The 18,158-nt window shown below is 37.0% G+C and overlaps 1 protein-coding gene across 4 annotated transcripts in view; it reads left to right on the top strand.

Moving 5' to 3' along the window:
- SGMS2 (sphingomyelin synthase 2) overlaps positions 1 to 18,158 on the top strand; it is a 32,579-nt gene extending 14,421 nt beyond the window's left edge. For 3 of the 4 annotated variants that reach the window (XM_075751485.1, XM_075751484.1, XM_075751486.1), the window contains exons 2-6: positions 6,684 to 7,345; positions 8,075 to 8,192; positions 10,000 to 10,153; positions 12,848 to 13,014; positions 13,863 to 18,158. In XM_075751485.1, the coding sequence (XP_075607600.1) occupies positions 6,891 to 7,345; positions 8,075 to 8,192; positions 10,000 to 10,153; positions 12,848 to 13,014; positions 13,863 to 14,066 (1,098 nt within the window). In that variant the 5' untranslated portion in view covers positions 6,684 to 6,890 and the 3' untranslated portion in view covers positions 14,067 to 18,158. Of the gene's footprint in view, positions 1 to 6,683; positions 7,346 to 8,074; positions 8,193 to 9,999; positions 10,154 to 12,847; positions 13,015 to 13,857 lie in introns of all 4 variants that reach the window. The other variant, XM_075751487.1, reaches the window with a different exon arrangement.

The raw sequence follows: 18,158 nt of genomic DNA, 5'->3' as shown, positions 1-18,158 counted from the left end.
TCACCACCCTGTACTGAAAGTGGTAACTAATCTCTGGATCTGACTTTCCATTATAAAGTGCAACCTTTACCCTGGTAACTAGGTGGAGGATTTCACAAAACAGTCTAAAACATTCCTGTCTTCTGTGTTGGGGCCCCCCACCCCACAGCCAGTAATCTGCAACTTCTGCGTGAGCTAGAAAGGATGTGGAGTATCAGATCTGCTTCACAATTCTCTAAACCTTGCTGTCTCTTTGAGAAGAATCTTACTTTGGATAGTGGTTCTTCAACAGTGTCTGTAAAGCTACAGCAGAATGGAAGCAATTAGCAGTGAGAAGCTTGGACAGCAAACTACATAAGCGTGATGATCCAGAAGTTTCTTTTGGCACTCTTTCAGAATTATTTTCCCGGATAAGACTGAGGTAGTACAGTTACTTCCACTCTTTGCAGACTGCTTATAATAGTAATTTTCAATGAATGGAAAAAAGGATATAAGCCAAGCATTTCTTTGCAATGTTACAAAATATGCAGTGATAAAGCACCTTTTTTGTCTTCATTCAAAAGCAGCTGATTCAGAGTGTAAGTATCAATTCAGGTTAGCAGACTTTTCTGTCCAGATCTGAAATACTAAAGCAGGCTCATTTTGGAGAGGATGGATTAAGTAGGAAGAAGGCTTACTCTTAATCTCATTTTTCTAGAGCGAAGAAGTTGTGAGGGAGTCTTTAGCCTGCTGGGAAAAGGTCATTATTTCTTTCGGCTCACTTGAGAAGGGATTTAGCAGTGTGGATTGGCAGCCAAGGCAGCCAACACTACCCTGAGCTGTATTGTAAATACTGGCTATGCTCCTGTTCAGGGAAGTGATTCTTCTTCTCTGCTTGGCGGTACTTAGCTGTACCCAGAATACTGTGTCTGGGTGATCCCAAGATAAATCCAGTTAAAACACAAACCCAAGGCCTGTGCAGGGATGGTCAGAGAGGTCAGGAGGCTGGAGCACAGGCCAGGCGAGGGGAGGCTGGGGCAGCGGGGCTGCTTCAGCCTGGAGAAACGGGGGCTCCAGGCACCCAACAGCAGCCCATTTGTACCTACAAACAGGTTGTTGGGGAGGCTCTTTACAGCGGTGGGAGGATGAGACGCAAGGGGCATAATTTCTACAAAGAAGTAGGTACAAAAAAGTAGATTTGAAAAGAAACACAAAAAAACTTTGGCAGCGAGAACAACCATGCAGTGGAACAGGGTGCTTGGAGAGGCAGTGAGCACCTGACCCTGAAGCCACAGCTGATCTGGCCAGGGGCTTAGAGACCTCCTGAGGTTTCTTCTAACCTGAGTTATTCTGTTACCGCTTCTGATTCTGCAGATAGGTCTCTGAACATTCTTAAAACCTCTGTTTTAGGAAGGACTGTTAACCTGTAAATAAAACTGTCTTAGTTTATGCCATATACATATGGATTATTGCCAGAATGAGTTACTCCAGCACTAAAAGATAGCAAATAATTGCCATTTAACAAGTATTGTGACCTTGGATCTTAAAAGATAAGAGTAAATAGTGGGAGAAAAATCTAAGCCTGTCATGGTGTCAGGATAGGAAGCGCCCTTAAAGGGCATCAACCTCTTAGTCACCAAATACAATCCTGTAACGTTTGGGGACCAAACAGTTGAAGAGTTCATGGTTAAGGTAAACCTATTCAGCAGTGTTCGGAATGATAAACCACTTCAAAGATACTTTTTTCTTGCTTAGGTAGTCACTGGGGTCCTGGTGAGTGCTTTTAAGGAACAAATTACAAGTATTTTATTTATAATCTACATATTTACATATATGTGGAGAGGAATATTTTTGTGCTTGTGGGACATATTGTTTCAGAGACTTGGCACTGCTGTGGAACCCACTGAATACTAAGTGCCAGGAAAATAGAAACTAATACCGTTCTTCCTATTAAGAGGTGTGAAGAAACAGAATTCCACAGAACTGGTAACATTTGGGTTGTACAAATAGATAATTGGTACCCTTGATGCTTTTCCCCTCTATCTGGGTAAGTGTAGAGATTTAGAAAAGACAGCTTCTGTTGGTATATTAGTAATCCTAAATGAGAGAATTGCAGAATCCCTTTCTCAAGAGGTAGAGGGAGTATCCTGCTCTATTTCTACTACTGAAAAGAATTTTATACAAGGTAAGCAGTTAATGCTTTTATAAAAAGTTGAAATGTATTGCAAGTGACAGAATGATGATGATCTCAGTTCTGAGAGCATTTGAATGAATGGTACTTCTGTAATTTAGCTTTCTTACTTGCACTTTATTAGCATCATATAAGTGAGAAATGTGTTGGCAGCCTATTAGAGAATGTAGATAAACTTGTAACTTTGAGATAATTCACTTCATGCATATAAACATTGTACAGCTGGAAGATGAACACAGCTCTGAAAATATTTTTACTGTAGGGAAGTAGAAGTGATAAGCAAACCTACTAAACTCAGTCCTGTTTCTGCATACCTAAATGTACTTTGCTCAGATCTGGTTTAGGAGTTGTTTTTTTGGGGGGGCTTTCCTTCCCCCATTCCCCCCCTGCCCCCAGTGGTCTACATGCTGTGAGGCATACATATAGCATGGAAGAAGGGATACTACAAAAACAAACTAATACCTGAAATGCTTTTAAAAATAAAAAGATAAACCTCCAAAAGCCAGGTTTTATTTATTGCTGTTAAGGTAGCAGAGGCTACCAGCTTCTTTTCTAGTTCTGGTCCCATAGGTAGTCCTAAAATTTTGAATGAAGAACATAAAGTAGCTAACAGTTGTTATCTATATCACAATTAGCAGGAAACATGAGAGAAAGTTACAGTATCATATTGTTATCTCCTATTGCATATTTGTTTTCTGTAGTACTTTATTTACAGATCCTTTTTCTGCAACTACCAAATACAAGAATATATTATGGCTGTATCAAATGTTTGAGCCAACCTTAACAAAAGTGAATGAGGCTTAAAAATACCACTGCCTAGAAACCCTTTTTGATCTTGTATATGTGTATGTAGCTTTCCTTAACATCGGAGTAGATCAGTCTTACTGTTTTAGATGCTCTTGTTCCAATAGTGCTGTTCATATCTGGAACAACAGGTTAAGAACTACTTAATTGGAAGGTCTGTACAAACTGTGACTAATCAGTCCTTGATAAATTATAGAAGTTAAAATATTTTGAGAAATGTTACTGAAGTTCCAAATACTGGATGAGAAACACCAATTGTGAGCTAACTTTATGTGAAAATGACCTTTATGTGAAAATTGGATGACTAACAAGCTAAATAAAACTGCTCATTATTCTTAAGTTCTAGTGTAAAGAGCTGAAGGTAGACATGCTTTTTTTACACTTGTCTCAAAGCTGTACCCCCAGCCAACTATTTGCTTTTGAATGACAGTCAAATAGGGATGCACAAAACTAAAGGAGCTATTTGCATGGGAGCAAGTAGAAGCTGAGGATAAACAGTTAGGACCCCTGCTCTTTTTGCATCTTTGTCACTCTTAAGATTTTTTTTCCACAAAATGTGTTGTTCCTTGTGGCAATCATGACTCCTTCTGTAATATTGCTGGTTAAGAAGCTCTGGTCCTTGATGAGGGTACATGTCTATTTTTAGAAGGTATGGAAGTGGTTCCAAAAAGAACTTTTTCCTAAAACCTGGATATATCCCTTACACTAATTTTATTTATCCTTTTGGGTTACTTGTCCAATTTTGTGTGAGTCAGACTCCCTCAGTGGATGTTCCATAGCTTAGAGCAATTTGGTTTGATTTTAACACTCTAGATGTTGGCAAGGTGGCTGGGTCTGAGCATTGCTGCTTGGTTACTGAAGTCCAAGACTTACTACTAGGCAGTTTATGGGCATCTACTGTTTTTGATATAGGGGCATTCCAGGTTCAATGAAAGAAGCAATGAGATATTTTACTTAAATTAACATAAGGGCAATGTGGAGTCTAAAAGGAACACACTCCTCAGGGGAACTTGAATGGGTATGTGAATTGGAGACGGAGTTGGCAGAAAAAAAACCCCAAGTACTTCTGGGGAGTTCCTTTCACAGCCCTTAGCAGAGGATAATTAGGCTGTTGGTGCTCTGGCACTTCTCTTGCCAGTTAGATTGGCAGCAAGGGACTGAAAGCTTCAAGCAGAGGGGTTTTTGTCATCTTTCATCAATACAGTTCCTGCTTTCTTTTAGAATATGGGAGAAACAGGTTGAAAAGGTACTGTAAAGGAAAGCCTTTATGTTCTTACGGATCACTGATCAGATAATATATGGCACCTTGAACTATCAATGTAAACAAAGTTTTGACCACAGTATGCACTCTGCTTGAAATAATCGTGATGAGCCATTAGAAATAGTAGATCAGTATGCCTTACAATCCATTTAAAAGTACCAGGAAGCAACACAACTTTTTCCTGCAAGCTGGTTATTGTTCATCTGTAGTTCAGATGCTCTTTAATCTTTAAGGCTTACTTGGATGTCATTAAATACCTGAGGGTAAAAAAATCTTCCTTTTAGTTATGTTACTAGTAGTGTTAAGTATTTGTGGGGAAGAGAAGGAAATAACTAATGTTGCTACTTACTGGAATGTTCTCTGTTCTCCAGTAAATGTGTAATTCTAATAATGCTTCAACTGTGCAGGATATAAAATATATCAAGTTTTGTGGCTCTCCACATCAGTGACTGCTATGTATAAATTATGTTGAGAAGAAGGGTCTTGACTTAGTAGGTGAGTGCTAGGTAGACTTGTGTTCAAAAACTTAAGGAATTAGATTTGGATCTCTTTCTATACTGTCCCTTAAGTGTTCTGTTGTATGCTTGTCTTTAGTAGACAGAGGGAATAAAAGAATATGTGTGAGAAAAGGACTTGTGAAAGTTGAAATGTTGTTCTGCTACAGTTTTGAATCAGGCCGTTGCTTTTGCAGCTGCTCTAAAAGAATATCCTTAGTTGTAGGAAGCATCAGAGGCCATTGCTTAGCTGCCCTGTTAAACATCTCCTTCTCTTAGGGGAGTTTTCAGTCTGATTAAGAGGGAGAAAAAGCATCTGAAATCACCATTTGTTGTCTTGGGTGTTGGTGGTGGGTTTTTTGGGGGGTGGAGTGGTGTTCAGGTGTTTTGTGTGTTTCAGTTTTCATATACTTGTTGATTAGGGATTTACAAAAGATTTTGGAAACACTGCTGAGTGGTTAATTTAGAAATGCTTCTTGAATATTTCAGTATTATTTGTGTGAATATCACATATTTGATATGAACCTTTACCCCTTCTCTCTTTCAGTGGTAGGAGCAACAGCTAGGAGATCAGTGGGATTTACAGGCTGAACATGTTAAAGGTCTTCTCTGTTTGTGGGGGTGAGGAACCAAAACAAACACCCAACTTTCCAGGCTATTTTGAGTTTAGATTGTCCTTGTGATGAAGGGATCAGTTGCTGGATAGGTTTTTCCGAAGCAGGTTGTTTTCTCTTAAGTTCTGTGATGTATGATTAGGGAGACTTCCAGCTCTAGTTTCCATCATGACGACTTAATTGTACATAAGCATGGCAAACTGTGGCAGCCTGTGTTGGCATGCAGAGACTTGAGGTGGTGGTAGTGTTAAACTTCTCTTAGAGGAACAATTAAAAAGAACTTTAATTTGCTGGTAACTAGTAAACACTTTGTATATGATAATAATACTTTTGCCATAGGAGCTGAACAGAGTGGTAAAAATAAGTACATCATAACTATGTTAAGTGGTTTCACAGAACTTTAAGGAGGGAATGGCCTTTGTTTTGACTAGAGCACTGTCAGTTCTGCAGAAGTGAACTGTGTTCTTCATAGAAAATGTTGTTATAAAACATATGCACTTACCTATTCTTTTAATCTAATGAGATTTTACTGAATTGACAAATGCAGCCTGAAATAAATCCTGTGCAATAATGAATCTTGCTATTTGTTCTTGTTAAAAATATGTCTAAATAGATATACTTTTTTAAAGTAACTAAAGGACAAACACAGATCCGTTTGAGGTCTGTTCTACATACAGATTACCACAACTAATAATCTAATTCAGAAGTATATTGTTCAGTTCTCTGAAATTTCAGAGACGATTTAGTGGGTAATATAGTAGCTTATGTAGACACATTTTTGTACTGTTTTGGTTGAAATACTTATTTAGATCCGAGAAAATTTAATGGAGCTATCTCTTAAGTAGATTTTTCTAGGGGAATATAAATTACTTTATGCCTTACAAAATCAAATCCTGTATTGCCCTTCTGTTTTTTGTCCTGTCACCTGCACTGAGAAGATTACCTGATCTATATGGACAAACTGTGTTAATATTGGTAGCAACCCTAGGGTGAAAAAAAAGAGGTATTTTGCATGGAATGCCCCTAAGCAATAAAATTAAATATTGCTGCAAATATGGATTAATCTTAATTCTGACAACTGATGAAGCAAATGCCGTCATGATCACTAAAGTCTATGGATCTTGTCTTTTAAAAAAAAGCGTACATTGCTACTAGTTGCTAAACTGATCAGAGACTTACCAAGTTACTTGGTAGAAACTGGCTTGAATTATTTCACAATAACCACCAGTCTCTAGTTTGCTGCTTGACTGTATATGTAAGTAGATTTGGATGGAACTTAGAATATGCGTTTTTAAGATATTTGTTCAGTGTCACATTATTAGTTCTGAAGATTCTCAGTGTCTGTTTTGGTGTTTTTGCAGATGATACAGCTCTAGAGGAAAGAAAGAGTTGTCTTCACAACTTGCTGTACAGTATCTGAATAGTGAAAGCACAATGGACACTTTTTAGAGTTTTACAGAAATCAAAAATCATCTAGGAAGAAGAACGTTTGACTTCAAGGAATAACAGACTTCAGAGAGCCCAGGAATTGGTCACTGATAAATCTGATTTGGCTATACAGCTTGGGAATGAATACCATTGAGACAGCAAAGCTTGAAGAGCATATGGAGGGTCAAAACAATGACACTTCTAATGGCTACTCAAGACCTACTCTCTCAGTCAGTGAAGAGAATAAAAATGGCACTAGCAAACCAAAGGGCTTGTCTAATGGCTTACGAAAAACAACAAAGAAATATCCTGATTACATCCAGATTGCTATGCCTGCTGAGTCTAGGAACAAATTTCCTCTGGAATGGTGGAAAACAGGCATTGCCTTTATCTATGCTCTCTTCAACTTGATTCTAACAACTGTCATGATCACTGTGGTCCATGAGAGAGTCCCTCCAAAGGAGCTAAGCCCTCCCTTGCCTGACAAATTTTTTGATTACTTTGATCGTGTGAAATGGGCTTTTTCTGTATCAGAAATAAATGGAATGATACTAGTTGGATTATGGATATTCCAGTGGTTGTTTCTTAGATACAAGTAAGTAGCTATACTTTTTTCTCTTGTATGTTTTCAGAACATTGGTTTTCCTCATTTACTTTAAGTAGAATCTGTAGCAATATTGTAGAATAGGGTTGGCAGGAAAATGGCATAGGGATGATTTTACTTAGACAATGTTCCAGTCTCTGTGCTGGATACAGGAAACAGATTTTCTCCTGATTATTGAATGATGTTTTTGAAATCCTGAATTTGAAACCTACTTTGTACTTGTCAAATTTATTCTGAGATTGGGATTTTCAGAGTGTGTTTACTGACATGGTGATGTTTAAACAGAGGAAATCATGATGATGTAAAAAAGTCTCATGCAAATTTGAAGAACCCACTGTCCTCTACAGCTAGACTAGAAGCTTTTTCCTTTGTATTCATTTGCTTAACCTATACATATTTAAGTACATGGTTATAATATGGGACTAAAAAGAGAAGGTCACTGAATTGAGAACTATGCCTGACTGCACATAAGTTGGACTAAGACCATGTTAAATTGGTTAGATAGCTTTGGGGTAGTTATGTACTATTATGAGCTAGCAAGACTAAAACCTGAAGCAAGACTTTAATATTTGATTTAGAGAAGTGTATGGTGAAGAGCAGGACGTGGAGCTGCTCTTTAATTCTAGGGATTTAGCTAAATAATAAAGGTAGAGCTCCCTAACTGTTATATGTATATCCTGCATATGAGCTGTGTACTCAATGTTTTTCCTTTACTTTCAGATCAATAGTGGGACGCAGGTTCTTTTTTATAATAGGAACTCTGTATCTGTACCGCTGTATTACCATGTACGTTACCACCTTACCTGTGCCTGGAATGCATTTTCAGTGTGCGCCAAAGGTAAGAGCTTCCTAATTCTTGCCTTAGTCTCTGCCTGAGTCCTTATGGCTTGTTAGAGCAAATAGGAGATAATGTTCCAGGTGTTAGTAATAACACAATCTATTCTCAGTTGATGTCTTCAGAAACACAGATAGTGATAAACCAAAAAGTTGTGTGATACAGAAAGAGCCTCAAGCTGTTGCTGAGGTTAAGATCCTTTAAGAGAGTATGTATGTTGAAATAGTGCTGCTACTAAACTAGTAAACTTGTTTCTGAGGCTCAAGCTAATCACTCTAATACTGCAGATTAGAAAAAACTGTAAGTTTTTTCTTACATGATGGGATACCTAATGTCAATACTGTAATTCATAGGCTCATACACAAGCTTGTGTTACAATAGCCTTTTAAAAAAAAACCACAATGTCATCATAGGCTTTGCACTGTTTCTCACACTATCCTGTCAAGAGCTGTCGCAATACCTGAAGTCAGCTGCCTGTCCCTGTGTCCAACCTGCAAAATGTATATAAATGACTAAGGTTCAGCTATTTAAATGAGCTGATACATATATAAACATGTACATGCTAATATTTCTCCAAGAATATTTAAAAAATTTTGTGGCAGTGTAGTCAGTGGCATAAAGGAATTCTGTTACTGCCATTTTAGGTTACTAATAAAAAGTTGCGGACATATAATTGCCTTGGAACAAATTGCATCCTGTTGGCTGCACTGAAAGAACAGTGCACTTGAGTGAGTAAGAAACAGTTTGTGCACTGGGAAGATAAGCATTTTGAAACCTAAAAACATTGCCAATGTGGGGCATAAATTTGTCACTTCTTGTATAGGATCTCATCAGTCTTGAGGTACAGCATCGTGTCTGTTCAGTCTTTTTTCACATTAGGACAAATTAGCAACATAGTAGATGAACTATTTTTCTTAGGAATCGGTATCTATTTGAAAAAGCTTTATTTATGTACCACTGTTCTAAAGACTCAACTGGTTTGTTCTAGTAGCTTGGGGAGTGACTTTGTAGTAGAGTGTGTATTGAGGAATAGGAAGAGGTAAGCAAAGGAAGACTTGCATGTGTCTGAAAGTGCATTTTGCTAGCATTAAAACGGGATTAATTACTTGAGCTCTGGAAGAATTTCTGGATTTCTTTTTTGTTCCATGTGAATATTTTCTGATTATGGAAAGCTCAGTTATCTCTTTATCTTGTTTGGGTTTTTCCAGAGTTAATCTTTAAACAGCTAGGTGAAACTGAGTGTTTGCCTAGTATCTATGAGAAATCAAAAGCTGATCCTAATGCATGCTTAAAAAAAAAATCCTCTAAATCTGAGTTAAGTCCTGACTGAGATTGTAACCAATTCTAAAATTAAGTGAGTTTGAGGTTTTTGTCATGTAAAAACATTGCTTAGCTCTGAACAGAATGACAGAAGCGGTATGCAAGCTTGCACTGTATTGGAACTAGTTTGAATGTGTTTTTATCTGTTCTGTCAACTGCTATCATGAAATACCTGACCTCACAAATTTTTAATGCTTACCTTTCCAGTATATTCTACATCTCATTCTCATACAATGCATATTTTAAAGTAGCCTGGGAAACACATAGCATTCTGTCTATGCTTATCAAGCTGATCTTTAGCACCTGTCAACTTTAAGCATGCTTATTTGTTTAAGAATATGTGAAAGCAAGCCAAAGAAAATGAGGATAGTTTGTGTCCTTTTCTCCTCTTTCCCTGACCCTACCTATGTTTGGGCAAGAAGTTTACCCAAGTCATTTACAGTATAACTTAAAGTTTTTTGTACTCTTTTTTTTTTTCCTGGTGTTGTAGTTGAATGGAGATTCTCAGGCAAAGGTTCAGAGGATCCTGCGACTGATTTCTGGTGGTGGTCTATCTATAACTGGATCGCACATCCTGTGCGGAGACTTCCTGTTCAGTGGTCACACTGTGGTATTAACACTGATCTACCTGTTCATCAAAGAGTGTAAGTGATGGTATTTCAATGCGCTTTCCTCATTCAGATCTGTTGTACTGGGAAAACTGGTGATAAAAGTGCATGTAAAACTGTAGCCCTCCAGAAGTTTTACTGGTCAGCTGTACACAGACTGTATGTGTATGGGTTTGAAATACAAATCATGACTTTGAGTGAAAATGGAATGTGGCTGTAGTAGAAGTAGTGTGGGCTTTAAGTGACATGTCTACTCAATTGAGCCCTTATCTATAGTGTTTACAGGTTGATTGAAGCAAACCAGCTTTTCATTATTCATTGATAGGTTCTTCAAATTTTGGGTAATACATACTGTAGTTAATTAAGCAAATTAGCTCTGTGCAGGTTGGCTGATATACCTTAGACTTCGAAGGAATTTTTGTGGCTTCAGCACAGCATCATTGCAATGTCATTTATTTTGTGTGCTGTGCATTACTTCAAACAATGCAAAGTTGATTCATGCTCCTTGGATATCTTCTGCTGAAGTCTCCTACTTATGCCTCTTGAAGTTGGTAAGCATTTGGCAAGTGTGCAGAAGTTAGTTGAGGTTGTGGTTTCTGCCTTTGCTTTACATTGCTATGGAGCATGGGGGGAAAAATCAGTTTGTGCTGCACACACAGCATCAACTGAAGCTTTGGAGAACTGAGCACCAACTTCTAAATCTGATGTATGGTAAGCAATACTTCTACCCTGGGAACCTGGCTGCTCATGAATGTGTAGTGGGGAGTTCCCTTTCCAGTTCACGTGTTTGGAATTGGAAACTTCGTTCCTACTGTTGTGTCCCAAACTATGCAAATGCTAGCTTGGCTCATGGGAATGTGTAATTCTCACTGAAACAAAAATAAGACTAGCCAGCATCAGTTAAATGCCTTCCTTTTAATAAAACGTCGAGGGAATGAAGTGTTGCAGTGCTGTGTTTTGCCTTAAACAAAAAACCACAATATAAACCCACCTATTTAATATGACAAACTTCAAATCTGTGGATGCGAGACATTCTTCAGCCATTTAAGATGCTGATCATAGTCTGCTGATTGAGGCCTAGGCCCTTCTTGTAAAGTGGGGGAATGGCATATGTAACTCATCAATGTTACCAGAGCAGGATTAGGAAAATAGCCTAATAGCTTTGTTTGCCTTGTTTTGTGTATCTTATTGCAGCTTAATGCTGGTTACATACTCTTTAATATCTTTAGTACTAGGAAAGATGCAGATAACCCAGTATTTTGAGGACTAGTATAACTCATGTACTTTTGTCATAAGGGGTTGGAGGACTTGTATCACATATGTTCTTGTAATAAGCCCTTTGACTGCTGCCTAATTGTTAGGCACATATTTCAGTGCAGTTGTGCTCTATAAATAAGTGCATAGCTTTCCTTTTTCTGCCTCCCATATAATTAGCAAAATGTTATCTGAGCAAGGGCTTAAGCCCTATAATTGCTCTGAATTAGAGGTTGCTTATGGTATTCTTTTCTGCTCTCTTGATATGATACGTCTTCAGTACAAGATACATTCTGAGGCTTTTATTATTTCTGGCTTAGTGAATTTTTTGCTCTGCTCTTTCATCCTTTTCTGCTTCTTCATTTATTCCCACACACTCCAGCTTTTTTGCCCAGAATAGTTAGTTACATTTTTAGCCTTGGTATGTCTGTCTTGCTAGTGGCTGACTTCATCTACTTCTTGAAAAGACTTGGCTTCTTACCATTTTTATTTTTTTTATCAGTAGCTACAGATTTGTCTGCAATGCTTTGGACGGAGTTGAGAGAATTTACTGTTTTGACACTTGCACCAAAATTTCAGTTGTCCTACAGTAACTATTTTGTACAGGCCTCGCAAACTACTAGGGGTAGGCTTGTTGGGATCAGTAACTTTTGTGCTGGTATTGTGTGAAAGTAAAAGCTGACCATTGCCCCACAAGGGAAGGGGTGCCAAAACCTCCCACTGTGAGTGAAATGAAACCCGTTAGCCTGTCAGAAGTTATGAATGGTCATTGTGACACCCAAGGCATTTTTCAATGGGGAAAGAAGGGCAGGGAACTTTTCCACTGAAGTGGCTTAAATGCATTTTGAAGAATAGCTTCACTCCCACTTGTTAATCTTTAATGAAAGGGTATAAATTCACATGCTGTACTTCCCTGTACAGTGTATTGGTTCCCAGAACAGAGGTTTCATGCAAAGCAGTTAAACCCTAGTAATTAAGAGTGTCTCTTCCTGTTTAATCTGTGACCTCTGCTCAGGTTATATCAATTCTAGAAACTTTATGCTCAAGTAAACTTATGCTCAAATAGACTGCAGAAAGAGCAGAGATTCAATACACCCAAGTAAAATAATAAAAAGTGTATGTCTTGCCTCAATTCTGTCTCTTCCCTTGTACCCCCCCTACCCTAGAAGTGATTTAACTGTAATACTTTCTTAACTGAACTAGAAAATGGGTGATAGTGCTGTCTATCTCTAACTGCAAGCTTATCTTGGGCTCATTTTACATTGTAAGAACAATTCAGTAACTTTGCATAATTCTTCAGTCTTGTTTTCTATGTCAAAACAGGGTTCTTGTACCAGTGTGGTACAAATGAGTTAATTTTAAAGTTTAGTAGCCTTAATTAAATCATCTGGTTTTAATCTTTTCCTCTGCCCTTTGTGAATTGCTATAATAATGTATATGGCTTTCTTTCTCCCCTCTCACCTCCCTATTTCACAGATTCACCACGTCATTTCTGGTGGTATCACTTAATCTGCTGGCTAATGAGTGCTGCTGGCATAATTTGTATCCTTGTTGCTCATGAACACTATACCGTGGATGTCATCATTGCTTATTATATCACCACACGGCTCTTCTGGTGGTACCACTCAATGGCTAATGAAAAGGTGAGTGGCAAATATCTTTAGAATCAATGTAGAGCCTGCACTTGTTAATACCATTCAAATGTCAAAATTAGTTCTTAATTTTGAAATAAAAATAGAGGTTCTGTATTGACATTTAAACAAATTAGGCAAGGAATTTCACTGTGTTTTAAGTAAATATTTAATGGATTAAGATGTTCTTTTTTGATTTGCACCTAAGTTATTTAAAAATTATTTTTTAATAAAGTTATTTTTTAAAGTCTTGATATGTTGGCTTAAAAACATTTTTTTAACTTTGAGGTTTATTGGTGTAGTGGGTGTATAGAATAGCCTTTGTCTAAGCTTATGAATAAACAATAGTTTAATAATAAATTTTCTGACCAACCTGAATTACCTAGACCATACTAAAATTCTAGAGACAGTTCTTCTGAAAATGTCACTAAAAGTACACTGTTCAGAAAGTATCTGCTGCAGTTGTTTCAAGAACACCTCCAAGTAGAAGCATAGCTGCCAAGCCATTTTAATCTAGTGTTCATTTTAATCTAGTTTTCAACTATTAGTCATCAATGACAACATGACATGCCTGAAAGGAAGCACTCAAGTCTTTCTGAACACAAGTTGTGTCCCTAAATTTTGTACAGCAACAAAGCATCCCTTTGTGCTAAAGACGCTGAGTTTGTAGTATATATTTTGGCTATGATGTATACACTGTCTCAGTACTCTGATTTTTCTAGGCTAAATGCATGTCGTCTTTGCAGAAATGCATGTGAATATATTGCATTTTTGTAGTTGTCTTTGCTCAGTGTAATTGATCATAATGCTTTAAACTGATTCTGTTTCCTTTTCCTCTCTACCTTCTTGTGCCAGTACAGACTTTAAAGGTCTCTTCGCAGACGAATTTTCTCTCTCGAGCATGGTGGTATCCGATATTTTATTTCTTTGAGAAGAATGTGCAAGGCTCTGTTCCTTGTAGCTTTTCCTGGCCGCTATCTTGGCCTCCCAGCTGCTTCAAATCTTCATGCAAAAAGTATTCACGGGTTCAGAAGACAGGAGAGGACAATGAAAAATCTACCTGAAGAGGAGGAGGAAAGCATCTGCTCTGTTTTTTTACCAAAACATTAATGCTGTAACCAAAGTTCTTAAGAGGACTATACTGTAACTGAAGAAGTGGACCAAGCTTCTGTGCAATTGATTGGAAAGACAATTGTAGACACATATTTCCGTTTCATATGTTTTCCTATCATCAGACTGTACAGACCTATTCTACTCTTCAGTGCTAATAGAATGCACCACTGATGGGATTTTTTTATTAAAGAAAAAATGGAGCAGCACTCTGCTTTACTAATGAGATAGAGGTGCCAAAGACCACATTAACACTTTCATTACTATCACTCATCCACAGAAGCACCCAAAAATCTCATCTTCAGAGTTCTGGAGTGCGTAAGGGTAAAAACATGCTAAAATGTAGAGGCACGATATCGGCGTACTGAGGTATATAAAAAAAACCAAACACAATTGTGGGAAGTGGTTTGTTGCATTATTCTTGCTAATGAAGGTAAGGCCTTTGTGTGACTGGTACAGCCGGAAGCGAGTCTTGACTCTTTTTTACACTCTGTGGGTATGAATATCTTATGACCCTAAACTACTACTTACCACCATTATCTCCCATATATTCTACTATATACCAATTTTTACATTTTTATTAGTAATTTTATATTTAAACTGTTGTGCTACCTGATGACTTTGCAAATTAGGAGTAGCTGCTAACATCAGAGCTCAAGGAGCCTAAAATTTTTATTTTTAAAAAAGGACACAGTTTCAAAGTCTAAATCTTTAACTGCAGTTTGGCCTTGTGTATATAGCTATACAGTGCCTGTTGGTGTATGTACATGCATATACACACAAAAGCACACACTGCTATGTAGTTAAACACATAGTAAACAAAACTACTTACTGGGAAGAGTGATCATACAGTTCTTAATCCAGGCAAAAGTCCTACAGATCTCACCTGCTTGAGGAATGCAAGGCCAGGTCCAAAAGGGGGCTGTATTAAAAATAAACTTTTTAATTTTAGTAACTATTTCTTGCTGAAACTGTATGTAGCAAGTTTGTTTGGGAGCCATAGTTCTGCATTGATTTATTTTTTCTTTTCTACCTGTTGGCACATGTTTCTGTGACTTTAGGGGAAAAACAGTACCAAGTTGAATACCTGCAACAGTAGCATTTCTTCAATTATTACCTAAACCCATTTCATATTAAATGACACTGGTAGAACTCACATGCAGATTCTTTTTTTTTTTCCCCCCCCCCAGGGTTTCAGTCCAACTAATGGCTATTTAAGCAAGTTGGCTGAGAACATGTGGAAATTACCATGGCATAAACATGTAACAAACCCAGAAATTAAACAGCTACCTGGTTCTTGTTGGTTTTTATTGTTTTGTATTGTTGGAAAAGCAAAGTAGAAAATTAGCATACTATGTTTAACCATTTATGTTCTGTATTAATTTCTGCAGTTAATTTTATTTTCAAATCTTCAGTAAAACCTGATAGCAAAGATAGATCTGTGTTAAGTGATACTAGTATGAAGGAAATGCTGCTTATTTTAAGAATATCTTGAACTGAGTGACAAGTGTGAACACAATTTAAATAACTTGTTTTTAAAAGTCCAGTTAAAGTTATAAAATGCAATACAGAATATTCAAAGATTATTTTTTTCAGTTAAGGGGATCAATTGCTGTGAGTTGTACATGAGAATATTATTGATGTACATTTCAAATATTTTTGTGCATTATCAAAGTAATACAATAAACAATGTTCTTTACAGTACATCCTTGGTAAAACTTAGCTAAAAGAAATTCTCCTGATGTTTGGTTTTGTTATTTAAAATAAGCTGCTTAGAATCTTACAACATGCCCCTTGAAGTTGTGTGTATAGGCATACCTGTGTCTTCATTTGCTTGCTCCTGGCAGACCTTGAGAAGTGAAAAATCCAGTATCAAAACATTTATATGAAAGTCGTTTTTCTGTATCATATAAATGAATCAGTTTGGTCTGTAAATCTCCCAAGATACTTGTTATTATGATCTATGAAGCAATATTGATATATTTTTTGAAGCTGAATTCTAAGCTTAGTGATACCCTAAATATGGTCAGGTTAAGCCACTTGTAGTAATACTGTCTTTTAGAAATTGTGAATGAATTTCATTAGCGGTAACCATGCCTTGAAAATAATATGATGAAAAGCATTCACTAAGGAGCTTAAACAGTGGTTTTCATCTGGTGGCTGAATAATAAATGCTTTGATAGTCTAGATAGCTAATTGTCTGCATAGCCACCACCATGTCTCAGTGGGATTTCTGTAATACATCTTCAAAGTAAAATTTCTTCATGAGGATGAGGTGTTTGGATTTTTTACGCTTAATTCTATTTCCAGAAAGAAAAATATGAAAGTGATGGAATAGAACCAAGTTAAAGATTTGTTGGGCAGTGTTGAGCTGTCATTCTGCTGCTGAATTTGATAGAAACTTCTATTGTAATACAGAAGGAAAGTTTAAATGGCAGCCCTAGCTCAAAATACTTGATTCCTTTTCTGTCTCAGTCCTCCCTTCAGTGCTTAAATTTTCTCCATTGTATCAAAGGGGAGGTATATGTGTTTTATTAGCAGAAACCCCTGCTTCTCTACTCTCAATAGCTTTAAATTGGTTTTGCAAACTTGGATGGTATAGATGTATTTGAAGATTCTTTAGGCCTGTATGTCAGGTGATGAAAGGGGGTAAGTAATGGTATATGCTAGTGCTTACTGCTATAGTAGTTTATCCAATACAAACCACAGCTGGTACATAAAATTTTTTAAGAACTTAGTGATCACTGTATATAAATACTATGAAGCTAAAAACATGGCTTCATTCTAACAGGAAAAAGAATTGCAGCAGGTAAAAAGAATAGAAGAAACTTAGACTTCACTTAACGTACTGATCACTTGATTGTAGGCTTATTTAGGCTGTATATGCCCAATGTTTTGCAGTATGTCACTAATTTTTTCGTAGAGTTAAAATAATCTCTTACTGATGTCACATGAGCTGCACCTGTACTATGACTAAATAAAATGCTCCTTCTCTCTAGTGAAGAGCATTTACACATTGCACTTCCCAGATACTTAAAAAAAACCCAAAACACTACACTTATATACCTGGTGTATCAGTATGACTTAGATGCTGTTTGGTGCTTTGTATTTATGAAACAAGCTTTCTTAAATGCCTAACCTAAATTTAAACTTGGATTTAAAAGGTTAACTTGAGTATTTAAATAAATGTGCTGCTACGTGGTCATGCTACAGATGCTTAATTCCAGTGCCAGAAACTATTAACATACTTGAAGCCACTGTAAATTGACATTTTTATGGTATGTGCTTAGCACTCCCATGTGGATGTAAATGGTACTAAATGTTAATCATTCTTAATCGTTGTTTTCTTGGAAAGATAAGTACAGGTGGGGTAGTAGCAAAAAGAGCTGTGCTAAACATGGTGCTGAACTCTAGTACTCGACTTGCTTCCCTCCTTTAAAAAAATGGGGCATGGAAGAGAAGGAAGATTTAAAAGAACCCTTAAAACTGTAGATGTTAAGATACACTACCTTTTGTGTAATAAAGAAATAAAGCTCAGTAACAGACAGAACTGGGAAGTATTTTAAGAGATGAGAGAGAATTCTCTTAATTAGATTATTGTAAATCCACTTATCTGTATCTTAAATTGGAATCTGTTCAGACTTTGGCTTTCTCCTATCATTAGTATCTGGCTAGACAATTTATCCTAAGTTGTTTGGTACTAACCCAAATTCTTTTTCTGATTTCAGTAGATATGAAGTATGATTTGCAGTTCTAGAGACCGGTTCTGTTAAGTTCAATGCAAGGTGAAGTCTTTCCATTTACTTTAAGTGAACTTTCCCACAGGTCTTAGGTGTTTTTTAAGTTAAAAAACACCTATCTTAAAGGTTTGTGGGGTAACTTTGAAAACATGTCCAGTCTATCAGATGTACTGGACCTGTTTTTCCTTACTGGCAGACTTAACAGCTGTGAAGCTCCATTGTCACCTTGGTATTTTTACAATATATGTGGTTTGGACTTAGAAGTCTTCTATAGGCACACAAAATACTGTAAGATTGAACACTTCT

The sequence above is a fragment of the Balearica regulorum genome, chromosome 4 (genome assembly GCF_011004875.1).
Source record: "Balearica regulorum gibbericeps isolate bBalReg1 chromosome 4, bBalReg1.pri, whole genome shotgun sequence".
NCBI classification, from domain to species: Eukaryota; Metazoa; Chordata; class Aves; order Gruiformes; family Gruidae; genus Balearica; species Balearica regulorum.
Note: the sequence above shows the minus strand (reverse complement) of the source record. Positions and strands in the feature narration are given on the sequence as shown.